Source organism: Protomyctophum bolini (genome assembly GCF_963924005.1).
Source record: "Protomyctophum bolini genome assembly, chromosome: 6".
Classification (NCBI taxonomy): Eukaryota; Metazoa; Chordata; class Actinopteri; order Myctophiformes; family Myctophidae; genus Protomyctophum; species Protomyctophum bolini.
The window spans coordinates 7110173-7137055 of NC_137867.1; the positions used below are offsets into that span (position 1 = coordinate 7110173).

The 26883-nt window shown below is 42.6% G+C and overlaps 1 protein-coding gene across 1 annotated transcript; it reads right to left on the reverse strand.

Moving 5' to 3' along the window:
* Positions 1–641: 641 nt before the first annotated feature.
* LOC308316862 (NACHT, LRR and PYD domains-containing protein 12-like) lies at positions 642–12257 on the reverse strand (the record flags this gene model as incomplete). Its single annotated transcript, XM_080765650.1, has 8 exons — positions 642–1192; positions 5902–5957; positions 6577–6750; positions 6923–7093; positions 7685–7855; positions 8431–8601; positions 8695–10403; positions 12243–12257. 8 exons carry the CDS (start codon positions 12255–12257, stop codon positions 642–644), a joined length of 3018 nt encoding a protein of 1005 aa, XP_080621776.1.
* Positions 12258–26883: the final 14626 nt, after the last annotated feature.

Sequence of the window (26883 nt, forward strand, 5' to 3'; positions counted from 1 at the left end):
AACTCCAAACAGAAGAGTCTTTTACAATTAGGGGTTCTCAAAGTGGCTCCTAAAATGATACTTTTAATTTACAGAATGCACCGAGGCGTTCAGAACAATATGCATACAAATATCACTTGTTTAACTTCAGTTCAAATGTGATTTTGGTCCAACATTCTGATTAAATAATAAAGAAAAGTTGAATGCAGTGAAAACTGCAGATTTACTCGTCACAACATGCGTCAATAAACACTGAGGAACCTGAGTGTGTGTGTGTGTGTGTGTGTGTGTGTGTGCGCGTGTGTGTGCGTGCGTGCGTGCGTGAGCGCGCGTGCATGTGTATAAGTACATGTGCGTACAAACAACTCAAACAAACACATGCGCACGCACACACACACCCACACAAACACATGCATGCTCCTCCTCCTCCTCTATCCGACTCACAGAGACACTGAGGAGTCAGTCAGTCTATATACATTATACTGGACCTATAGACATTATACTGGACCTATATACATTATACTGGACCTATACATTATACTGGACCTATATACATTATAGTGGACCTATATACATTATACTGGACCTATATACATTATGCTGGACCTATATACATTATGCTACATACTGTACATGTAGCTCCTCCTCCTCCTCTATCTGACTCACAGAGACACTGAGGAGTCATAGCTGTAGAACCTGAACCCAACATACAGAGGTCCAGTGAACGTGGACTGGAAGGTGTGCAGGTGTGTGAGTGTTTTAGAGGACACTGTGTAGAAGGACACAGTGCCAGCAGCATGGTCTAGATACACTGCTAATCTGTTGGAGGAGGAGGAGGAGGAGGAGGAGGAGGAGGAGGGACTGGGCCGAGGGAGGTCAGTTCTCTTCCAATTGTGACACACAGAGTACCTTTTATTATCACGATCACAGAACAGACTCCATGATTTATTATCGGATCCAAACCAACTGTCATCACACTGTGAGGTGATATCTATTTGTGTCAATGCTACAGCAACATGTCCACTACACTGTACCTCACAGTAACAGCGTCCAGTCAGTTGCTCTCTACACAGCACCTGACGGCTGGTCTTAAATCTGCGTGGACGAGGAGGATGAGCCTGATCCTCTCTCACCATCCTCACCTTCCTGTTGTTCTCAGACAGAGAGAGGAGTCTGAATGCTGTGTTTGGATCCAGAGTGAGTTCACACACATCTGATGAGAAGAACAACACAGTTTACAATCATATCATCATCATCATAATAATAATAATAATAATAATAATATTACAAAAAACTAAAACTAAAAAATAACAAAAAGCGATGCCGCCGCCGCCGTCGTCTGTCTGTGTCTGTGTGTGTGTGTGTGTGTGTGTGGCGGGGGGGGGTTGTGTGTGTGTGTGTGTGTGTGTGGCGGGGGGGTTGTGTGTGTGTGTGTGTGTGTGTGTGTGTGTGTGTGTGTGTGTGTGTGTGGCGGGGGGGGGGGGGGGGGGGTTGTGTGTGTGTGTGTGTGGCGGGGGGGGTTGTGTGTGTGTGTGTGTGTGTGTGGCGGGGGGGTTGTGTGTGTGTGTGTGTGTGTGTGTGTGTGTGTGTGTGGCGGGGGGGGGGTTGTGTGTGTGTGTGTGTGTGTGTGTGGCGGGGGGGGTTGTGTGTGTGTGTGTGTGTGTGTGTGTGTGTGTGTGGCGGGGGGGTTGTGTGTGTGTGTGTGTGTGTGTGTGTGTGGCGGGGGGTTGTGTGTGTGTGTGTGTGTGTGTGTGTGTGGGGGGGGGGGGTGTGAGGGGAGGTTGTGTGTATCTTTGTGTGTGTGTGTGTGTGTGTGTGTGTGTGGGGCTGTGTGGTGGGGGGGTTACTTTAAACATTATTTGAATTATTATTACTATTGAGAAATAGCAGAGAATAGCATTGAGAAATAGCAGATCCACAAGCGCGACATTCGGTGCCGCGCTACGAGCTTGTAGATCTGCTATTATATTATTATTATATATATTGAATAATCGTGGGCAAATCTTTGACTATATATTATTTCACAGCAAACGTTTTTAAATATCTTTGCTTCTGGGGGGTCCCTGGAACAACATATTTTCAGAAGGGGGTCGGTGATCAATATATAATCTTTGGGGTCCTTGACATGAAATAGTTTGAGAACTACTGATATAGATATGTGCTATTTTAACTATTTGTTATGAACTTGTTCAATCTCACCTCTGACACTGTGAAAAATAAAATAAATGTGATTACCGAGCTAAAAAACTAGAATTGGGAAAATATTTAATTAACTGAAATAGAAAAACTAATGAGGCTATAGTGTTGATTTTGACAGCAAATTTAGATTTAGTCTTTTGAATAAATATTTAGTTTAAGTCACATTTTAGTCACCTGCAATGTTGGTGTTAGTCTAGTTTTAACTTTTAGTCAACTAAATATCATATGATTTTAGTCGACTAACTCTACAGTTGATTTAGTCGACTAAAATGTATTTTGGCGTTGTAATGACTGATTTTACACTTGGTTGCATGCTGAAAATAGCCGACCTACAAGCTCGCTGGCTGACTGACTGACTGACTGACGGACTGACGGACTGACGGACTGACGGACGGACTAAAACAAATGTAAATGTATGTACAACTAACTAACTAAATGAAATAAATAAAACAAATACATAAAGAAAATGGATGAAACAAATTAACTGCTATTTTGACCAAGGTTTTTATAGTAAACTAAAACTAACAAAATCATCTTTGTATTTATCTAGAAAAAATAGCCAGAAATGTGTCATAATACAGTAGCTTGTAGATATGCAATTTTAGCTATTTTTTTCCAATCTCCCCTCTGACAAATGATTAGGCCTACTGAGAGAAAAATATAAAACTACAATTGGGACCTATTTCATTAACTGAAATAGAAAAACTAATGAGGCTATAGTGTTGTCAGTCTTTTGAATATAGGCCTACATTCCTGTTTCCTGTCAATCTCTACTGTATCTATCAAATAAAGGTCACACACAGCTCACAACGTGTTTGTTTCAAACCATCCTCTGCTTTGAATGGAAACAGATGGTCTGTAATGCTCACAGTTGACAGCTAGAGGGCACATCATGCCCATGACAGACGGTTATATGGTGACTTGATGACAGTCAGTCTTGTGATTAGTTTCCACAAGTGTCCGTAGCACTTGCCCTAGCCTGGACAACCTTACAGGCGTATGCAAAGGCTCAACTCATGTCATTTAGATAGCATTTTATGTAGACATAGAATAGCACTCAATAGTGTATCGTATAGTTTCATTATATAGATATTCCACTGTTAGACGGATGTTAGGTTCTTAGCTTACGTTTGATTCTTGATGTCTATTTCTATGTATTTGATGTATTACCATGTGTTGTTCTTGCTTACTGTAGATCACTCTGGATTAAGAGCGTCTGATAAATTACTACATTACATTGTGATTGGAGGCATGTTTGTGTTAATATCACATACTGTATTAGTCTTCACGTTATGGTTATCATCATCTTTATTCATAGAAGGATGTGAATGAGTTAATAATTTCACATACTGTATTAGTCTACACCAGGCCTGGGCAACTTTGACTATTGCGAGGGCCACTATATTTCCACACTCACTCCAGAGGGGCAACATTGCAATATTACTGCCGTAGCAAAAAATAGACGATCTACAAGCTCAAAATGTGCCGCACTGCGACACGTTTTGAGCTTGTAGATCAGCTATTTTTTCTATATTTTTCTAAATATAAATTAATTTGACATAAAAAAGACAATTTTAATATCAGTATTAATATCTGCGTCCCGCAGATATTAACCTGCGAGTCGCATTAACTGATGGTGGGTGCCGCATGTGGCCCACGGCCCATGTATGGTCTACACGTTATGGCTATTATCATCTTCATTCACAGTAGGATGTGAATGAGTTAATAATGTCACATGCTGATGTGGATATGAGCTGCTCATCTGAATCTGTGGTTCTCTAATGTTTTGGCTGGGAAACCCTCAACGTTTATGCACAATAAAACATGTCAGCTGTACTGTATGTAACGATGCTGTCCTGTGTCTGACATGTCAGCTGTACTGTATGTAACAATGCTGTCCTGTGTCTGACATGTCAGCTGTACTGTATGTAACGATGCTGTCCTGTGTCCGACATGTCAGCTGTACTGTATGTAACGATGCTGTCCTGTGTCCGACATGTCAGCTGTACTGTATGTAACGATGCTGTCCTGTGTCTGACATGTCAGCTGTACTGTATGTAACGATGCTGTCCTGTGTCTGACATGTCAGCTGTACTGTATGTAACGATGCTTTACCGTCCATGCACGTTGTAACTGGCTGCTCTCCCACTGTCAAACTGCACTGGCGGTGTTTATGTCTTTTGTACAAGGTATTCCTGTACTTCTCATTATGTGGACATAAATAAACATCTATGTGTGTGTGCGTGTGTGCGTGCGTGCGTTTGTGTTTGTGTGTAGCCGACATGTGTCTGCGTATACATGTGCATTTGTCTTGATTTTGACTTCGTTTTAGTCATAGTCTTTTGGATACAAATTGATTTAAGTTTTAGTCATATTTTAGTCACCTGAAATGTTTTAGTGTTAATTTAGTTTCAGTTAACTAAATATCATATGATTTTAGTCGACTAAATCTACAGCTGATTTACTCGTTCCTTGTAGATCTGCTATTTTTTGAAAAATCATATGGAAATCTTTTAATATATATTTTGGCTGCCATAATTATAATTTTAGTTTTCTACATTATTTGTTTACTATGTACGTTTAATCGTTATAATGACCAGGCTCCAAGTTCAATAATATGACGCCATCATTTCCGGCACGTCAACATATAGGGCATAGACTAGGCGCCTCACAGCACAGTCATGGCGCTTCCGTCTGTCAGTTGCACTCCAGTGTTGAGAGAAGCAGTCGTTTGTTACAGAGCGTGTCACAATTTAACGTTTGTTTTATTATTTCGGTGTCATTTCTTTGAGTTATTTGTAAACATGTGTCACCTTATAGCTTTTAACCACTTATTTAAAACTTTAGCTATTGAGAAATAGCAGATCTACAAGCTCGCAGCGTGGCACTCGGTCACGAGCCTGTAGATGTGCTATTTGTCAATTGTTTTTTTAAAGTTTAAAATAAAAAATAAATAAAATAAATGTGATTACCGAGCTAAATAACTAAAATTAGGAAGATATTTGATTAACTGAAATAGAAAAACTAATATACTCTACAGTTGATATGTATTTTGGCGGACCTTGATGGCGTCATATAATATGATGAAAATAGCAGATCTACAAGCTCACAATGCGTTAAGCAACGCGTTGTGAGCTTGTAGATCAGCTATTTTCAGCATGCAACCAAACATAAAACAACTGAATGACTGACTGACTGAATGACTGACTGATTGACTGACTGACTGACAGACTAAAACAAATGTAAATGTATGTACAACTAATTAACTAACTAACCAACTAACTAAAATATTAAATTATATAAATTTGATTTCCGAGCTAAATTTAAAACTAGAATTGGGGAAAGTATTTAATTATCTGAAATAGAAAAACGAATGAGGCTATAGTGTTGATTTTGACAGATTTTTTTTTATTTAGTTTTAGTCATAGTCTTTTTAATATAGGCCTTCATTATAATTTTGTTTTAGTCACATTTTAGTCACCTGAAAGGTTTTAGTCTAGTTTTAGTCGACTACATATCATAAGATTTTAGTCGACTAAATCTACAGCTGAATTAGTCGAATGAAATGGGGTTTTTTTGGCGGGCCTTGATGGTGTCGTAATGGCTGTGCCCTATAGCATGGATGACCTTACAGGCATATGCAAAGGCTCAACCTAAATTTAGATAGCATTCTATGTAGACATAGATGGATGATTGAATAAATAAAACAGAATAGAAACATACTTATCGTGCTCTTCTTCACTCCTGGTATCAGCCTGCAAACTCCACCGTGGTCCACACTGAAGTTGGAGGAGAGACAAAGTCACACCTGAATATTCTCCATGATAATATAAACAATGAATGACTTTACACCATTAAAGAATAAACAATACAGAACAGCATCACAGTATGATTGAGAACATTGTTCTGATCAAAATGTTGTATTGGTCTTTGTCAGTGGCGTACACAGACATTTAGAGCTCAAGTGAAAAAAGGGCACCTTGTGCAACGTGTGGAAGCGTCCGGTTGCCTTAATTGTATGAGATTTATAGATTTTGGGGCCTAAATAATATATTAGAAGCTTTTTATCAATGTCACCATGGTCCACATACTATACTGTACTGTAGAGTACAATCACATTTTTTACAGGGTTGTTTTTTTGGAGGGGGGGGGGGGTGCTCTAGCACGCCCTAGTGTCTATCTGTGCACGCCACTGGTATTTGTCTCACGCACACACAGCCTCCAGGTGTTAGAGTTGAACTGACTAACTTATTCTTTTGTTATCAAATGTTTGTTTTATTTTAGACAAAACATTATGAATGAATATAACTGACTGACATATTTCTATGTGATGTCTGGTGTTTACACGTGGTCTGAGTAGACACATACATGCATGCACGCACAGAAAGTCTCTCATACCTAAGAGTGTCCAGTTTACAGCGTGGATCCGTCACAACAGCAGAGAGCATTGCTTCGCCTGATTCTCCTGGATGATTGAAGGTCAAGTCCAACTCTCTCAAATGGGAAGGGTTGGAGCGCAGAGCTGAGGTCAGAGAAGAACAGCCTTTCTCTGTGATCAGACAGCCTGACAAACTACACACACACACACACACACACACACACACACACACACACACACACACACACACACACACACACACACACACACACAAACACACACACAGTGAGAAGTTTCAAAATGTTACATTCTGTTCCATTGAATTTATAAACGTATTATGTTATATTTAAACACAGTTATACTGACTTGAGAGTCTCCAACATGCAGTGTGGACTCCCCAGTCCCTCAGCCAGGAGGTGGACTCCAGAGTCCTGAAGGTCATTATTGCTCAGGTCAACTTCTCTCAAACTAGAGCTGGAGCTGAGAGCTGACGATAACTCCTTACAGCAACTCTCTGACAGGTTACAGCCACTCAGCCTGAAGAAACATAAAGCATTTCTCTATTAGATTTTCTGTTAAATAAAGATCTTATAATATATATAATGTATCCAGTTATCAGTGAACCTACAGAGCTTTATTGGATAGGTAAATCAAAATACCGGTAACACATTTTACAAGCAAAACACGCAGCACAAGATTTACGTTGTTTATTTTATTTTTGTATATATATATATATATATATATATATATATATATAATACACATTAGTTAATATAAATTTCTGGCTTCTGACAAAATACTGCAGGATATGAGAACTTTTAACCAAAAGTCCAGAAGTGTATGATGCAAAAATGCATTGAATGTAGTGGTAGAGCATTTCTTTATTATATTTTCTGTTCTTTCTTTCTTTTTATACACATTAATATACATTTCTGGCTTGTGACAAAATGGTAACTGCAGGATATTATGAGGAGAACTTAACCAAAGTCCAGAAGTGTCTTATCAATGCAAAACTCCATTGAATGAGTAGTGCCAATGACATTGGAACGAAACTGAATGAAAAGGGACCCGACAATATGGCATATTAGAAATGTATTAGGTTTCATTTAAACGCAAAGTTATACTGACTTGAGAGTCTCCAACATGCAGTGTCCAACATGCAGTCCCTCAGCCAGAAGGTGGACTCCAGAGTCCTGAAGGTCATTATTGCTCAGGTCAACTTCTTTCAAACTAGAGCTGGAGCTGAGAGCTGACGATAACTCCTTACAGCAACTCTCTGACAGGTTACAGCCACTCAGCCTGAAGAAACATAAAGCATTTCTCTATTAGATTTTCTGTTAAATAAAGATCTTATAATATATATAATGTATCCAGTTATCAGTGAACCTACAGAGCTTTATTGGATAGGTAAATCAAAATACCGGTAACACATTTTACAAGCAAAACACGCAGCACAAGATTTACGTTGTTTATTTTATTTTTGTATATATATATATATAATACACATTAGTTAATATACATTTCTGGCTTCTGACAAAATACTGCAGGATATGAGAACTTTTAACCCAAAGTCCAGAAGTGTATGATGCAAAAATGCATTGAATGTAGTGGTAGAGCATTTCTTTATTATATTTTCTGTTCTTTCTTTCTTTCTTTTTATACACATTAATATACATTTCTGGCTTGTGACAAAATGGTAACTGCAGGATATTATGAGGAGAACTTAACCAAAGTCCAGAAGTGTCTTATCAATGCAAAACTCCATTGAATGAGTAGTGCCAATGACATTGGAACGAAACTGAATGAAAAGGGACCCGACAATATGGCATATTAGAAATGTATTAGGTTTCATTTAAACGCAAAGTTATACTGACTTGAGAGTCTCCAACATGCAGTGTGGACTCCCCAGTCCCTCAGCCAGAAGGCGGACTCCAGAGTCCTGAAGGTCATTATTGCTCAGGTCAACTTTTCTCAAACTAGAGCTGGAGATGAGAGCTGACGATAACTCCTTACAGCATCTCACTGACAGGTTACAGCCACTCAGCCTGAAGAAACATAAAGCATTTATTTATTAGATTTTCTGTTAAATAAAGATCATATAATATATGAAATGTATATTCAGTTATCAGTGAACCTACAGAGCTTTATTGGAGGCTTGGAGCAGGGGCAGCAGCCCCAGAAGAGCCTCCTCTGAAGCAGAGTATTTCTTCAGGTCAAACACGTCCAGCTCCTTTTCTGAAGACAGCAACATGAAGACCAGAGCTGACCACTGAGAAGGAGTGAGCTGGTCTGTGGAGAGACGTCCTGACGTCAGGTACTGTTGGATGTCCTCCTCCAGAGAATGATCATTCAGCTCATTCAGACAGTGGAACAGATTGATGCTTCTCTCTGGAGACGGATTCTCTCTGATCTTCTCCTTGATGTATTTGATGGTTTTATCATTGGTCTGGAAGCTTTTTCCTTTCTGTATCAGCAGCGTTTCTAGGAGTTGCTGATTGGTCTCCAACGAGAGGCCCAGCAGGAAACGCAGGAACAAGTCCAGGTGTCCGTTGGGACTCTGTAAGGCCTGGTTTACAGCACTTTCATAGAGGTGATGAATCTTGGATTTGAAAATCCATCCAAACAACATGGTCATCTTGGAGGTTGAGAGTAGGTTGTCACCAGTGTTGATGAAAGTGGTGAGGACGTGGAGGGCAGCCAGAAACTCCTGAACACTCAGATGGACAAAGCAGTACATCTTTTTCTTGTACGCTCCACGTATCTCTCCAAAAAACTGTGTGAACACTTCTGAGTACAATGCTGCGTCTCTGATATCCATGCCAGATGCTTTCAGGTCTCCTTCATAGAAGATCAGGTTTCCTTTCTTCAGCTGTTCAAAAGCCAGGTTCCCCAGAAACTGAAGGGGCCGGGCATCATCTCTATGGAGTATGGAGTGATTGAGCATGAAGTGGAGGTACATGGTGGTCTGGGTCTTTGGCAGCGCTCCTTTTCCTTTGCAAAAAAATTCTTCCATAACGTTAGAAGTGATCCAACAGCAGACCGGGATGTGACACATGATGTGGATGCTTCGGGATTTCTGGACGTGTGAGTAGACTTTACCGGCCAGCTTCTCATCAGTGAATCTCTTGAAGAAGTATTCCTTCTTCTGGGGGTCTTTGAACCCTCTCACCTCTGTCATCCTGTCAACAGAAGGAATTTGGTCGGCGGCTGCAGGTCGTGAGGTTATCCAGAATTTAGCTTTTGGAAGCAAGTTTCCCCTGAGGAGGTTTATCAGGAGGACATCAATTGTGGTTGATGTGGTCGGATCAGTCCATTTCACAGTTTTCAGGAAACATAGAGGAGGCCTACATTCATCCAATCCATCAAAGATGAACACAATATTGCACTGTTCGAAGGTGAAGATATTTATCTTCTTGGTTTCACTAAAAAAGTGATGAAGAAGTCCCTCCATGCTGTACTTATTCTTCTCATTCATCTCACAATTCAACTCTCGGAAAGTGAATGGAAACACAAAGTCGATATGCTGGTTGGCTTTGTCTTCTGCCCAGTTCAGAGCGAACTTCTGAGCTAGTACTGATTTACCAATGCCGGCCACTCCCGTCATCATCGCTGTTTTGATGTGTTTTCCAAGTAGGCCTAAAGGTTCCACTATGTCGTCCATGTTGATTGGTGTTTCTGGTCCGGCTGTTTTCGTGTACGCCAACTCAATCTGCTTGATCTCATGTTCTTTATTGACCTGTCCACTGCCTCCCACTGTGATGTAGACCTCTGTGTATTGATCAACCACACATGTGTTTTCTCCATGTTCAAGTCTAATCTTCAGATTAGACTTGAACACTTTTCGAGTCTGTCGACACAGAGCAAGAGTTTCTAAAGGACCAAAGACAAGATGACATCATTAAGTGTATGTTATAGAACGTGGTCCTCATATCGGTGTTGTTTTCGTTAACGTTAAAGAGAATTTCTCATGACGAAGTCACGATGACAAGCTAAACATGACTAAAATATCACTAGATTAATGTGTTTAATTAATGTGTTTATTGGGTGGTATACCAGACGTTCCAAAATGCATGAAATGCTGTTCAAAATATTATACAGATAATATTTCAATGGTGGCCAATCATAGGGAGGGTTCTCTTTACACAGGCTGACAGGCTGGCTGACAGGCTGACAGGCTGGCTGACAGGCTGACTGACAGGCTGGCTGACAGGCTGGCTGATAGGCTGGCTGATAGGCTGGCTGACAGGCTGGCTGACTGGCTGACTGACAGGCTGGCTGACAGGCTGGCTGACAGGCTGGCCCTTTGGTGTGGTTTGGGCTTTAGACAGAATTATGGCTTGTGTGGGACAAATGGGACGAGCTTGTCTTACTTCCTAAGTTGCTATTTAAATGCCATGATGTGATAATGGGCCTAATATTGCCTATCATATTGTTATTAAACCCCCTCTGGCGTCTCACATTTTGTTTTAAAATACTAATTTTGGTCATGGGTGGTATGGCCGACTTATGTAGCTTAGGAGTTAAAACTCCTTCAGCGCCACCTGGTGGTCACCAGTTTAGGCCTTGAGTGCCAATTCTCCCATTATAAAGAAAGAAAGAATTTGTAATTCTATTATGCATGTAATGTGCATGATGTCATCACCTGTACACCAGATTAGAGGAATTTTCAAAATATGGATAAAATGTCTTGTCGTCCGTGGCATCCGGTACTTAATTGGCAATTAAGACGTCTTGACGTTTATGGCTCTTAAACTGTTTTAACAGGCTTAAAAACACATCTAGCAGGAAAAGAGACAACGAGAGACCTTTACAACAGAACACCAACTATTAGGGGACTTAACTATTAGGGCATTTGAACACCGACGCCATGCCTGCCAGTCACAATGTGGGACGGACGGGGTCTCAATTTGTGGGACGCCCGGAAGGTTTTGGAAATGAGGGACTGTCCCTCGCAAAGGGGGGCATCTGGTGACCCTATAGGTGCTGTCTACTGTGCATGGGGCAGGGTGCACTGCTGGATTTTAAGATGCAAAGGGGGGCATCTGGTGACCCTATAGGTGCTGTCTACTGTGCATGGGGCAGGTTGCACTACTGGATTTTAAGATGCAAAGGGGGGCATCTGGTGACCCTATAGGTGCTGTCTACTGTGCATGGGGCAGGTTGCACTACTGGATTTTAAGATGCAAAGGGGGGCATCTGGTGACCCTATAGGTGCTGTCTACTGTGCATGGGGCAGGTTGCACTACTGGATTTTAAGATGCAAAGGGGGGCATCTGGTGACCCTATAGGTGCTGTAAGAGCCATGAATTGGAAATGATGTTTGGTCTATAAAATGAGTGGGCTGTCACTGATGATTGACGGGCATATGGGCTGACCTGATTCACTTAATACCTCACCTAGTTTACCTGCTTCACACAGTGAGAGAGAGGGGGTGTGTGGGAAGCCGCACTTTTGTTGACCGCTTTACACGCTTATTTTGCTTTATTTTATTTACTTTACTTACGTTGGATCGCTGTAACAATTTTGCTTTTTGTTTGAGCACCGTTTAAGTTATGCACCTGGCTTCAAAAAAACACCTAAAACGCATTGTTTTGGACCCAGCGAAATCCTTTTTGTTTGCGGAGCGCGTCTGACAAACTGGCCCATCCCATCGCCTCTCAGCGACTTATTTATACATTAATCTCACGTAGTCGCTCCACATTGTCAACAAAAATGGCATTGTCAACGGCGGCATTACACAGCAGAAGATATGGATCAAGTGGACAATAACAAGAAAGACGGTCGGAGACGAGGAGGATCCGGATGATACAAACATTCTGAGTCACTGTCAAAGTCAACCACTAAAGTCAGGTACGAGTGACCGAGTGTAAACTGCATAATGGAAGGAACGCAGTTTGAATATTCTTTACACTCCATTGGGGACGAGTGATCACTGATCAGCCTACCTGTCAATCCCGGGTTGAGTTGACGCTCGGAATAGAGTTCATAAGGATCCTCATACCGTAGCTGTCAATAAATGAATGTCCACTTGTCTGTTTGAACTGCTGCGCTGCATATGAAAATTAGGCTACTGAATACTAAATGAATGATGTCTTGTGGATACGTTTCCTTTTAATGGGCGGATTGTGGATGTGTTGGTGGCACAAATAATTTGAATGGAAAATTAAAAGGAAAAATGAGTCTAATACATACTGGGGAGGTTACCAGTTCTGAGTCAGAAATGGAGCGTGGAAAACGAGAGATTGTGCTAACGGCTAAGGCCGCGCTGAATAAAATTGACAAGCTTGAACGGGAGCGCCGCCTTTCTGTCAATAAAATGAAATCCATTATACCACAAATGAAATCATTCATGCAAAAAAAGGGAAATGTTTCGACAGTGAAGTCTTTGTTGGTTACATTGAATGAACATCATGCACAAGCCACATTGTCTCATGACACATTATTGCCTTTACTGCCTGACGATGAGGAAAGGGAAAGACAAAATGAATGGTTTGGCAGCATTGCAAAATACAGCCATACATTTAAAGGTGACGTGGAAAAATGGTTGAATGAGCCAGAGGAAATGGTGGGGCATTTTGAGAGTGATGAGCAAACTGAATTTGAAAGGAGTTCACAATTGCACATAAGTGTCGTAAGTGGGAGATCCTCAAACCCAAAGGCTGTGGACGGTATGAATTCTTATGTGGAAAAGGCACAAGAAAAACCACCAACTCTCAACGCTGATGCCAATCCATTCACACCCACAAGGCCTAAGGACAAAACCAACTCTCAATTCATTAATTCACAATCACAGCCTCCGTCAGTTATGCACCAGGAATCTAGGCCACGCCCAGTTCAACAAATGCAATATGTTTTCAATGGTTCAAATGTAACTAATCATGACAATACAAGGGCTCATTCTCAAAATCCAAATGCTCATTTTGAAAATGTTAACTGTGGAAATACAAATGCAAAATGAAATTACCACACTGTTGATCCAGCAACATTGCCTCTCCTCTTTGCCAAAAAGAGAGGTGCCAATCTTTAATGGAGATCCACTAAAATACCATTCTTTCGTGAAGGCTTTTGAAAATGGAGTAGAAAATAATACTCAAAAGGACAGCGATCGTCTGTACTACCTGGAGCAGCATACAACGGGTCTTCCCAGGGAACTGGTCAGGAGCTGCCAGCACTTAGACCCAGTGAGGGGGTATGCTAAAGCCAAGGCTCTGTTAAAAGAGGAGTTTGGAAACGAGCAGAAAATAGCATCCGCATACATGGACAAGGCTCTTTCATGGCCGCTCATTACAATCGAAGATGTAAAATCTCTTCAAGAGTACAGTCTTTTCCTCAGAGGCTGCTGTAACGCCATGGAGGAAGTGCAATACTTGCATGATCTGGACATGCCCACAAATATGATGATAATTATACGAAAGTTGCCATACAAGCTCCGAGATACATGGAGAAATGTAGCCTGGGAACTACAGGAAAAGTTCAAACGTAGAGCTACATTTACAGACATTACCGCTTGTATTGGGAAACAGGTGAGAATTTTAACTGACCCAATATTTGGAAACATACAGGATGCCCCGCCACCAACTTCACCTAAAGGCGCGAGCAAATACTCACACCCATCTGGAATGAGAGGAACTAGCTATGCCACCACTGTGACCCCCATGGAAACCATGACTCATGGACTTGAAGAGAAACATGTTCAAGAAGTAATTAACACATGTCTGTGCTGTGGAGAAGAACACCCGTTGGATATGTGTCCCCAGTTGGAGAAAAGACCCCATGAAGAGAAGATAGGCTTCTTGAGAGAGAATGGAGTCTGTTTCGGATGCCTGAGTGTTGGACATATCAACAAATTCTGTGGGAAAAAGATTACCTGTCAAACTTGTGGTCGGAAACATCCAACCGTACTTCATAACACTCAGAGAGAATGGAACAACGGGTCTGACCTATCGGATCGGAAGTCAAGGATATCAGTGGAGGGCACAGTGGTATCGAGTGGCCTTACTGGGGCTGGTGACGACTGTAAACTGCCTATTGTCCCAGTACAGGTTAAGTCCAAGAAGGGGAGCAAGATTATTACCACCTACGCTTTCTTGGACCCGGGAAGCTCTGCCGTGTTCTGCACTGAAGCCTTGATGCACAAACTTGACCTCACCGGGAGGAAGACAAACATTATGTTAAGGACGATGGGCCAAGAGAAAGCTGTTTCTAGCTACAGCGTGTCCGGACTGGAAGTGGCTGGTTTGAACGAGGAGCACTTCTGTAACCTTCCCAATGCTTACACACAGATGTGCATGCCCGTCCACAAGCGGAATATTCCCAAACAGAAGGATCTCTTGAGATGGCCTCATTTAAGACATGTTCAACTGCCTGAGATCGATGGTGACATTGAGCTATTGATAGGGACTAATGTTCCTGAGGCATTAGAACCATTGCAGGTCGTTCGCAGTGTAAATAATGGTCCTTATGCCATCAGGACGATGCTTGGCTGGACTGTGAACGGACCGCTTAAAGGGGAGAGCAACGATGCAATGGATTGTCGGCAGCCGAAGTTGTCGGTGAACAGGGTGTCTGTCGTGAACTTAGATGCACAGAGGCAGAAACAGCCGTTGAACAGAAGACCGGTCATTCGGACCACCAAGAAAGCAGTGACAGACTCTAGCAAAGACCCAGAAAGAGACTTCTTTGACAGTTGGGGAGGAGAGTTTAAAGAGACGGAGGACAAAGGGGACCAATGGTACCTTCAGCAGACTGGCAAGAAACGTGTCAAGCGTCCAGAGAAGATGAATGCGGATCCCTCTGGTCTCCCTGCAGTAGAAGTGATCGCTCCTGGAGGTTCTTACAACCCAGACTTCTTCAACCATCAGAACCTGATAAAGGAGGCTCATGAAGTCGAGGTGAAAAAGGAAAAGGTGGCGACAAGACAAAAACAGTTGGCTGTGGACAGGGACAGCAAAGCCACAGAGGAGTCCAGGTTTCAGGAGCAGGTGGAAGGACTGGTAGAGGACGAGGAAGAGGAGGCAGAGGATGAAGAGTCGTCTCGCTGGCAGAGAAAAAGACTGAGAAACAGAGAAAAAAAAAGGAGAAGGCACTGAAGTTCAATGCACAGCGGCGGAAAATGGCCCAGCAGGTGTCGTGGACAACACAGCACCTAGGAACTCCTGGGTCATGGGACGAGTCTTACAAACCTTTCCGGACAAGACCGGCCTTGTGCGTCAGGTACGCATTGAAACAAAGAATAGCTGCCTCGATCGTCCAATAACGAAGATCTGTTTGATCCAGGAGGCAGAGGAGGATCAGCGAACAATTTCCATGAGCTGTTGGACTTAGGTGGAAAAAGGATTACAATTACTTTTCCTTGGATTACAATTACTTTTCCTTGGATTACAATTACTTTTCCTTGGATTACAAATACAGTCACTTGAGTATTTTTTCATCTCTACTGTTTTTGACTTTGGATATTGACTTTGACGAGTGTGTTACCCGGAAAAGGACTTTGCGCAGGAACAATTACTCGTGTTTGCGTTCGGTTGAAGAAAGACTTTCATTCAATGCAAAAGGAAGAAAGGTTTGGGAATTTGAGTACTGTTATTTCATGCCTCCCATTATGTTTGATGTAATTATTATGTAATAACCTAATAATTAGGGGCTGGCGTGTAAGAGCCATGAATTGGAAATTATGTTTGGTCTATAAAATGAGTGGGCTGTCACTGATGATTGACGGGCATATGGGCGGACCTGATTCACTTAGTACCTCACCTAGTTTACCTGCTTCACACACAGTGAGAGAGAGGGGGTGTGTGGGAAGCCGCACTTTTGTTGACCGCTTTATACGCTTATTTTGCTTTATTTTATTTACTTTACTTACGTTGGATCGCTGTAACAATTTTGCTTTTTGTTTGAGCACCGTTTAAGTTATGCACCTGGCTTCAATAAAACACCTTAAACGCATTGTTTTGGACCCAGCGAAATCCTTTTTGTTTGCGGAGCGCGTCTGACAAACTGGCCCATCCCATCGCCTCTCAGCGACTTATTTATACATTAATCTCACGTAGTCGCTCAACAGGTGCTAGCTGTCTACTGTGCATGGGGCAGGTTGCACTACTGGATTTTAAGATGCAAAGGGGGGCATCTGGTGACCCTATAGGTGCTGTCTACTGTGCATGGGGCAGGTTGCACTACTGGATTTTAAGATGCAAAGGGGGGCATCTGGTGACCCTATAGGTGCTGTCTACTGTGCATGGGGCAGGTTGCACTACTGGATTTTAAGATGCAAAGGGGGGCATCTGGTGACCCTATAGGTGCTGTCTACTGTGCATGGGGCAGGTTGCACTACTGGATTTTAAGATGCAAAGGGGGGCATCTGGTGACCCTATAGGTGCTGTCTACTGTGCATGGGGCAGGTTGCACTACTGGATTTTAAGATGCAAAGGGGGGCATCTGGTGACCCTATAGGTGCTGTCTACTGTGCATGGGGCAGGTTGCACTACTGGATTTTAAGATGCAAAGGGGGGCATCTGGTGACCCTATAGGTGCTGTCTACTGTGCATGGGGCAGGTTGCACTACTGGATTTTAAGATGCAAAGGGGGGCATCTGGTGACCCTATAGGTGCTGTAAGAGCCATGAATTGGAAATGATGTTTGGTCTATAAAATGAGTGGGCTGTCACTGATGATTGACGGGCATATGGGCTGACCTGATTCACTTAATACCTCACCTAGTTTACCTGCTTCACACACAGTGAGAGAGAGGGGGTGTGTGGGAAGCCGCACTTTTGTTGACCGCTTTATACGCTTATTTTGCTTTCTTTTATTTACTTGACTTACGTTGGATCGCTGTAACAATTTTGCTTTTTGTTTGAGCACCGTTTAAGTTATGCACCTGGCTTCAAAAAAACACCTAAAACGCATTGTTTTGGACCCAGCGAAATCCTTTTTGTTTGCGGAGCGCGTCTGACAAACTGGCCCATCCCATCGCCTCTCAGCGACTTATTTATACATTAATCTCACGTAGTCGCTCCACATTGTCAACAAAAATGGCATTGTCAACGGCGGCATTACACAGCAGAAGATATGGATCAAGTGGACAATAACAAGAAAGACGGTCGGAGACGAGGAGGATCCGGATGATACAAACATTCTGAGTCACTGTCAAAGTCAACCACTAAAGTCAGGTACGAGTGACCGAGTGTAAACTGCATAATGGAAGGAACGCAGTTTGAATATTCTTTACACTCCATTGGGGACGAGTGATCACTGATCAGCCTACCTGTCAATCCCGGGTTGAGTTGACGCTCGGAATAGAGTTCATAAGGATACTCGTACCGTAGCTGTCAATAAATGAATGTCCACTTGTCTGTTTGAACTGCTGCGCTGCATATGAAAATTAGGCTACTGAATACTAAATGAATGATGTCTTGTGGATACGTTTCCTTTTAATGGGCGGATTGTGGATGTGTTGGTGGCACAAATAATTTGAATGGAAAATTAAAAGGAAAAATGAGTCTAATACATACTGGGGAGGTTACCAGTTCTGAGTCAGAAATGGAGCGTGGAAAACGAGAGATTGTGCTAACGGCTAAGGCCGCGCTGAATAAAATTGACAAGCTTGAACGGGAGCGCCGCCTTTCTGTCAATAAAATGAAATCCATTATACCACAAATGAAATCATTCATGCAAAAAAAGGGAAATGTTTCGACAGTGAAGTCTTTGTTGGTTACATTGAATGAACATCATGCACAAGCCACATTGTCTCATGACACATTATTGCCTTTACTGCCTGATGATGAGGAAAGGGAAAGACAAAATGAATTGTTTGGCAGCATTGCAAAATACAGCCATACATTTAAAGGTGACGTGGAAAAATGGTTGAATGAGCCAGAGGAAATGGTGGGGCATTTTGAGAGTGATGAGCAAACTGAATTTGAAAGGAGTTCACAATTGCACGTAAGTGTCGTAAGTGGGAGATCCTCAAACCCAAAGGCTGTGGACGGTATGAATTCTTATGTGGAAAAGGCACAAGAAAAACCACCAACTCTCAACGCTGATGCCAATCCATTCACACCCACAAGGCCTAAGGACAAAACCAACTCTCAATTCATTAATTCACAATCACAGCCTCCGTCAGTTATGCACCAGGAATCTAGGCCACGCCCAGTTCAACAAATCAATATGTTTTCAATGGTTCAAATGTAACTAATCATGACAATACAAGGGCTCATTCTCAAAATCCAAATGCTCATTTTGAAAATGTTAACTGTGGAAATACAAATGCAAAATGAAATTACCACACTGTTGCTCCAGCAACATTGCCTCTCCTCTTTGCCAAAAAGAGAGGTGCCAATCTTTAATGGAGATCCACTAAAATACCATTCTTTCGTGAAGGCTTTTGAAAATGGAGTAGAAAATAATACTCAAAAGGACAGCGATCGTCTGTACTACCTGGAGCAGCATACAACGGGTCTTCCCAGGGAACTGGTCAGGAGCTGCCAGCACTTAGACCCAGTGAGGGGGTATGCTAAAGCCAAGGCTCTGTTAAAAGAGGAGTTTGGAAACGAGCAGAAAATAGCATCCGCATACATGGACAAGGCTCTTTCATGGCCGCTCATTACAATCGAAGATGTAAAATCTCTTCAAGAGTACAGTCTTTTCCTCAGAGGCTGCTGTAACGCCATGGAGGAAGTGCAATACTTGCATGATCTGGACATGCCCGCAAATATGATGATAATTATACGAAAGTTGCCATACAAGCTCCGAGATACATGGAGAAATGTAGCCTGGGAACTACAGGAAAAGTTCAAACGTAGAGCTACATTTACAGACATTACCGCTTGTATTGGGAAACAGGTGAGAATTTTAACTGACCCAATATTTGGAAACATACAGGATGCCCCGCCACCATCTACACCTAAAGGCGCGAGCAAATACTCACACCCATCTGGAATGAGAGGAACTAGCTATGCCACCACTGTGACCCCCATGGAAACCATGACTCATGGACTTGAAGAGAAACATGTTCAAGAAGTAATTAACACATGTCTGTGCTGTGGAGAAGAACACCCGTTGGATATGTGTCCCCAGTTGGAGAAAAGACCCCATGAAGAGAAGATAGGCTTCTTGAGAGAGAATGGAGTCTGTTTCGGATGCCTGAGTGTTGGACATATCAACAAATTCTGTGGGAAAAAGATTACCTGTCAAACTTGTGGTCGGAAACATCCAACCGTACTTCATAACACTCAGAGAGAATGGAACAACGGGTCTGACCTATCGGATCGGAAGTCAAGGATATCAGTGGAGGGCACAGTGGTATCGAGTGGCCTTACTGGGGCTGGTGACGACTGTAAACTGCCTATTGTCCCAGTACAGGTTAAGTCCAAGAAGGGGAGCAAGATTATTACCACCTACGCTTTCTTGGACCCGGGAAGCTCTGCCGTGTTCTGCACTGAAGCCTTGATGCACAAACTTGACCTCACCGGGAGGAAGACAAACATTATGTTAAGGACGATGGGCCAAGAGAAAGCTGTTTCTAGCTACAGCGTGTCCGGACTGGAAGTGGCTGGTTTGAACGAGGAGCACTTCTGTAACCTTCCCAATGCTTACACACAGATGTGCATGCCCGTCCACAAGCGGAATATTCCCAAACAGAAGGATCTCTTGAGATGGCCTCATTTAAGACATGTTCAACTGCCTGAGATCGATGGTGACATTGAGCTATTGATAGGGACTAATGTTCCTGAGGCATTAGAACCATTGCAGGTCGTTCGCAGTGTAAATAATGGTCCTTATGCCATCAGGACGATGCTTGGCTGGACTGTGAACGGACCGCTTAAAGGGGAGAGCAACGATGCAATGGATTGTCGGCAGCCGAAGTTGTCGGTGAACAGGGTGTCTGTCGTGAACTTAGATGCACAGAGGCAGAAACAGCCGTTGAACAGAAGACCGGTCATTCGGACCACCAAGAAAGCAGTGACAGACTCTAGCAAAGACCCAGAAAGAGACTTCTTTGACAGTTGGGGAGGAGAGTTTAAAGAGACGGAGGACAAAGGGGACCAATGGTACCTTCAGCAGACTGGCAAGAAACGTGTCAAGCGTCCAGAGAAGATGAATGCGGATCCCTCTGGTCTCCCTGCAGTAGAAGTGATCGCTCCTGGAGGTTCTTACAACCCAGACTTCTTCAACCATCAGAACCTGATAAAGGAGGCTCATGAAGTCGAGGTGAAAAAGGAAAAGGTGGCGACAAGACAAAAACAGTTGGCTGTGGACAGGGACAGCAAAGCCACAGAGGAGTCCAGGTTTCAGGAGCAGGTGGAAGGACTGGTAGAGGACGAGGAAGAGGAGGCAGAGGATGAAGAGTCGTCTCGCTGGCAGAGAAAAAGACTGAGAAACAGAGAAAAAAAAAGGAGAAGGCACTGAAGTTCAATGCACAGCGGCGGAAAATGGCCCAGCAGGTGTCGTGGACAACACAGCACCTAGGAACTCCTGGGTCATGGGACGAGTCTTACAAACCTTTCCGGACAAGACCGGCCTTGTGCGTCAGGTACGCATTGAAACAAAGAATAGCTGCCTCGATCGTCCAACAACGAAGATCTGTTTGATCCAGGAGGCAGAGGAGGATCAGCGAACAATTTCCATGAGCTGTTGGACTTAGGTGGAAAAAGGATTACAATTACTTTTCCTTGGATTACAATTACTTTTCCTTGGATTACAATTACTTTTCCTTGGATTACAAATACAGTCACTTGAGTATTTTTTCATCTCTACTGTTTTTGACTTTGGATATTGACTTTGACGAGTGTGTTACCCGGAAAATGACTTTGCGCAGGAACAATTACTCGTGTTTGCGTTCGGTTGAAGAAAGACTTTCATTCAATGCAAAAGGAAGAAAAGTTTGGGAATTTGAGTACTGTTATTTCATGCCTCCCATTATGTTTGATGTAATTATTATGTAATAACCTAATAATTAGGGGCTGGCGTGTAAGAGCCATGAATTGGAAATGATGTTTGGTCTATAAAATGAGTGGGCTGTCACTGATGATTGACGGGCATATGGGCGGACCTGATTCACTTAGTACCTCACCTAGTTTACCTGCTTCACACACAGTGAGAGAGAGGGGGTGTGTGGGAAGCCGCACTTTTGTTGACCGCTTTATACGCTTATTTTGCTTTATTTTATTTACTTTACTTACGTTGGATCGCTGTAACAATTTTGCTTTTTGTTTGAGCACCGTTTAAGTTATGCACCTGGCTTCAATAAAACACCTTAAACGCATTGTTTTGGACCCAGCGAAATCCTTTTTGTTTGCGGAGCGCGTCTGACAAACTGGCCCATCCCATCGCCTCTCAGCGACTTATTTATACATTAATCTCACGTAGTCGCTCAACAGGTGCTAGCTGTCTACTGTGCATGGGGCAGGTTGCACTACTGGATTTTAAGATGCAAAGGGGGGCATCTGGTGACCCTATAGGTGCTGTCTACTGTGCATGGGGCAGGTTGCACTACTGGATTTTAAGATGCAAAGGGGGGCATCTGGTGACCCTATAGGTGCTGTCTACTGTGCATGGGGCAGGTTGCACTACTGGATTTTAAGATGCAAAGGGGGGCATCTGGTGACCCTATAGGTGCTGTCTACTGTGCATGGGGCAGGTTGCACTACTGGATTTTAAGATGCAAAGGGGGGCATCTGGTGACCCTATAGGTGCTGTCTACTGTGCATGGGGCAGGTTGCACTACTGGATTTTAAGATGCAAAGCTGATCTAAGACATTCTATTTTATTTCCATCTCTTTCATAAAAAAGGCTCCGTCCAGATTGTTTCATGACTCACCCTTGTTGCACTCCCCGGTGGAGTCTTGTGATGGAGGTGATGGAGTCTCACCCTTGTTGCACTCCCCGGTCGAGTCTTGTGATGGAGGCTCAGCTCCTGCATAAGGAGAGGAAGATGATGAAGTGAGCTCTGTGAGTGGACACAATATTTACTTATGCAATGTTGTCTCTTGTCATTATACAGCATGTAATGATTCTATTGTCATTATACAGCATGTAATGATTCTATTGTCAACGTAACATGTAATGATTCTATTGTCAACGTAACATGCAATGATTCTATTGGCATTATACAGCATGTAATGATTCTATTGTCAACGTAACATGCAATGATTCTATTGTCATTATCTAACTAAAATGACATTCATAGATTGCCAGTAGAAGTGCCACATCGGCCTGGTAAACAGTCCAGTAGTGTACAGTCTGTAACTGGATTGATCACCCCTTTTTCCAACTCACCCTCGAAAGTGTAAAGTATTCTTAAATGTCCAAAGTTTCTAACTCCCCTAATGAGGGGAGTTAGTCATGTTTAGGATTAGTTCAGGCATAGTTCAAGAATAGGCTGACATCAAATATTAATGTAATGCCTGAGATGGGACAATGTTTTTTTTTGTTTTCAAACTTAAAGGAGAATTCCATGCTAGAATGCTTTCTTATCTTTCTTACCTTTCTTTGTAGTTGTTACGTCCCCACCAAAGAGGTCCAGGTGTTTTTTTTGTGCAAAAACTCCTTATTGGCTATTTTCCCTACCATAAGCCCTCAATGAATTGCATTGCATTGAATGGGAATTGAATGGGGCTATGGGGTGTTATGCTAGTTCGCTTATTTCCATCGAAAGAAGTAGTAAAGTGTGTCGCTTGGGATATTATTTACATTATGAAGAGAGGATATATATACAAAGAAATTATAATTTTGAGCGATGGAAATAAGCGAATTAGCACAACACCCCATAGCCCCATTCAATTCAATGCAATTCATTTAGGGCTTATGGTAGGGGAAATAGCCAATAAGGAGCTTTTGCACAAAATAACACCTGGACCTCTTTGGTGGGGACGTAACAACTACAAAGAAAGGTAAGAAAGCCTTTTAGTATGGAACTGCTACATTTATATAGTGCCTTTATCCAAGGCCTTTTACATAGACGATAGATGTGCACTACATTCAGCCATTCACACACACATTCATACAGCTTTACATAGACTTTACATAGCACGCACACACACGCACGCACGCACACATGCACTATGGTGGAGGACACCATGCAATTAGTGGTTTAGCGTCTTGCTCAAGGACAGTTCAACACGGACTCTCGGGAAGCCCGGGATCGAACTGGCAACCTTCCGGTTCCCAAGTGGCCACTCTACCCCTGAACCACTGCCGCCCCTCAATTCAATAAACTAGAATTTCGCCGCCCTTCGAGCGGCTCATCCTAGTTACGTTGCAGCGCAATATGGGAAGAAGGAAATTGCGGGAGTTGACAGACTCCACTTCATGTTTCAGCTGTGTTTTTAAACTCAGTAGTGTGCCCTGCACACAGCGCGCAATTGCAGCTGGAGGGCGACGCGAGACACACACACACACACACACCAACGATGCACGGGTGTGCAAACGATTAAGCACGCACAGGCAAATGTTTGGAGAAGCTGACATGCACACACACACACCGGGCGATGTATGGATAAATCAGTGAGATTAGGGAAAAGCACAGAAAGAACCAACGATGCACGGGCGTGCAAACGATTAAGCACGCACAGGCAAATGTTTGGAGAAGCTGAGAAGCACACGCATGCAACATGCTGGCGTTTGGCGTGTATTGAGAAAGTGCGGTGCGTTTTCTTCGTGGCATGATGTATTCCAGTCCAGTTGTTGGCGGTGGCAAGAATGAGTCTTGTTTCTTGTTTGTTGTTCACTTTGTTGTTTGTAGAGTGGGCGAGTCCGTTTAGTAGTACAGTGCAGTCAGAGAGTAGGTCACACACAGGAGCAGTGAAAGGGGGAGGAGGCTCTGTGCTGGTGGAGAGTTTGGCAAACATGACGATTTTGACGTCACAGAAAGTTGTTCGTGTGGTGATGTAAAACAATATTTATACAGTAATTAAGACATTTCTGTCAATGAAATGTAGCCTATGTTTTCTGGGAGCGTGCAGATTTTATTTTGCATATAGAGATGTGTGGTAAAAGTGTGGTTCGGTCGGAGAAAGAGTTGTAATAATAATTTAATTAACAAATTAAATAACCTTATTTTATTCTGAAGGCAACCGGATGTCTTAAATTAGCTAGCTCTCAAACAGGAAGTTCTAAATTTGCTTATTAGACGGAGCCAACTCGCAGGCAGTGCCTCAGCCCAGATGCAAGAGGATTGTTACAGGATTCTATAGGTCACCAGTTTTTCACACCCCTGTGTCTGAAGCAGCTAGCATGGAAGCTATATGGATTATGGAACCTTTCCCTCCGATTGCACACAACCATGCCGTTATCCACGCGTCCATCCGATAGCTTTTAATGTAAATGTCCCATCCACTGAGCAAAAGCGATATAAGCGCCATATTCATTCATTCGATTCATTTGGGTGTGGGGCTGTGCAGTGCTGTGGGCTTTCTGACGGAGCTGCTGCTGCTGACGCTGTTCGAGTCGCTCTGTATGGAGCAGTATAGAGTAGGCGTGGCGCAGCATTAGAAGGGCGCAGCAAATTCACAACATTGAGGGGTAGAAACCATCCCGGTCGCGTGGTTCATCTAACGCGTGTGTCACTGTGATCCCCCCCCACAAGCTCCCACTGTACCTTCGACAGGCAGCCTCTGTAGACATTTTTAAAGCACAGCTCAAGACCCACTTCTACAACATTGCTTTTAATTGATCTTTTATTTTTTTGTTATTCATGTCCTCACTGTATTGCATTACTGCTTGTTTTTTAATGTTGTTGCCTTGCTTTTCTTTTTTTTTCTCCATTGTTCTGTAAAGCACTTTGAGTTGCATTTCATGTCATGAAAGGTGCTATACAAATAAAGTTTTATTATTATTATTATTGTTGTCAACGTAGCATGCAATGATTCTATTGTCATTATCTAACTAAAATGACATTCATAGATTGCCAGTAGAAGTGCCACATCGGCCTGGTAAACAGTCCAGTAGTGTACAGTCTGTAACTGGATTGCTCACCCCTTTTTCCAACTCACCCTCGAAAGTGTAAAGTATTCTTAAATGTCCAAAGTTTCTAACTCCCCTAATGAGGGGATCAGTTAGTCATGTTTAGGATTAGTTCAGGCATAGTTCGAGAATAGGCTGACATCAAATATTAATGTAATGCCTGAGATGGGACAATGTATTTTTTTTGTTTTCAAACTTAAAGGAGAATTCCATGCTAGAATGCTTTCTTATCTTTCTTACCTTTCTTTGTAGTTGTTACGTCCCCACCAAAGAGGTCCAGGTGTTTTTTTGTGCAAAAACTCCTTATTGGCTATTTATTGGCTATTTTTGGTGTTATGCTAGTTCGCTTATTTCCATCGAAAGAAGTAGTAAAGTGTGCCGCTTGGGATATTATTTACATTATGAAGAGAGGATATATACAAAGAATTTATAATTTTGAGCGATGGAAATTAGCGAATTAGCACAACACCCCATAGCCCCATTCAATTCCCATTCAATTCAATGCAATTCATTTAGGGCTTATGGTAGGGGAAATAGCCAATAAGGAGCTTTTGCACAAAATAACACCTGGACCTCTTTGGTGGGGACGTAACAACTACAAAGAAAAGTTAGAAAGCCTTTTAGTATGGAATTCTCCTTTAAAGTAGCCGATCATGCTGAAGCGCGCTCCTCCGTCCCGTGATACGTACATGTAGGCTATGTGCGCGCTCACACATGTGTCACTGTGTGTGTGTTCGTGCACACAGTGCCAAACTAAATGATTTGCACCCGGGCCTATCACCTTGATGTTAGGCCACTGTGTACAGTGTGTACCTTTCTGTGCAGTAGTACAGTAGTGTGTTACAGTGTACCTTTGTGTGCAGTAGTACAGTAGTATATTTTACAGTGTACCTTGCTGTGTAGTAGTGGTGACAGTGATGTGGAGTGCACCGATGTGACATCCAGATAAAACAGGAGCGACCAATGTGCTTCCACCATGTGCTTCATTAATGGCTCCAGCAGGGGGCACTAAAGGAGCTGCACAATACAATTGTCAGTTATAAGAAGCTGAACTTATTAGTGTGAGAGAGAGAGAGAGAGAGAGAGAGAGAGAGAGAGAGAGAGAGAGAGAGAGAGAGAGAGAGAGAGAGAGAACCACAATTACAATACTACATGATTGTTGCACATTTTAAACAATTTGTTGGCTGGCATTATGATGAGAACATCTAAATTATTATTATACATTATGATGATAACATGATGCATTATGATGATGACATCTGAACTCATTTACTGCATTATGATGATAACATCTTAACTCATTTACTGCATTATGATGATAACATCTTAACTCATTTACTGCATTATGATGATAACATCTTAACTCAT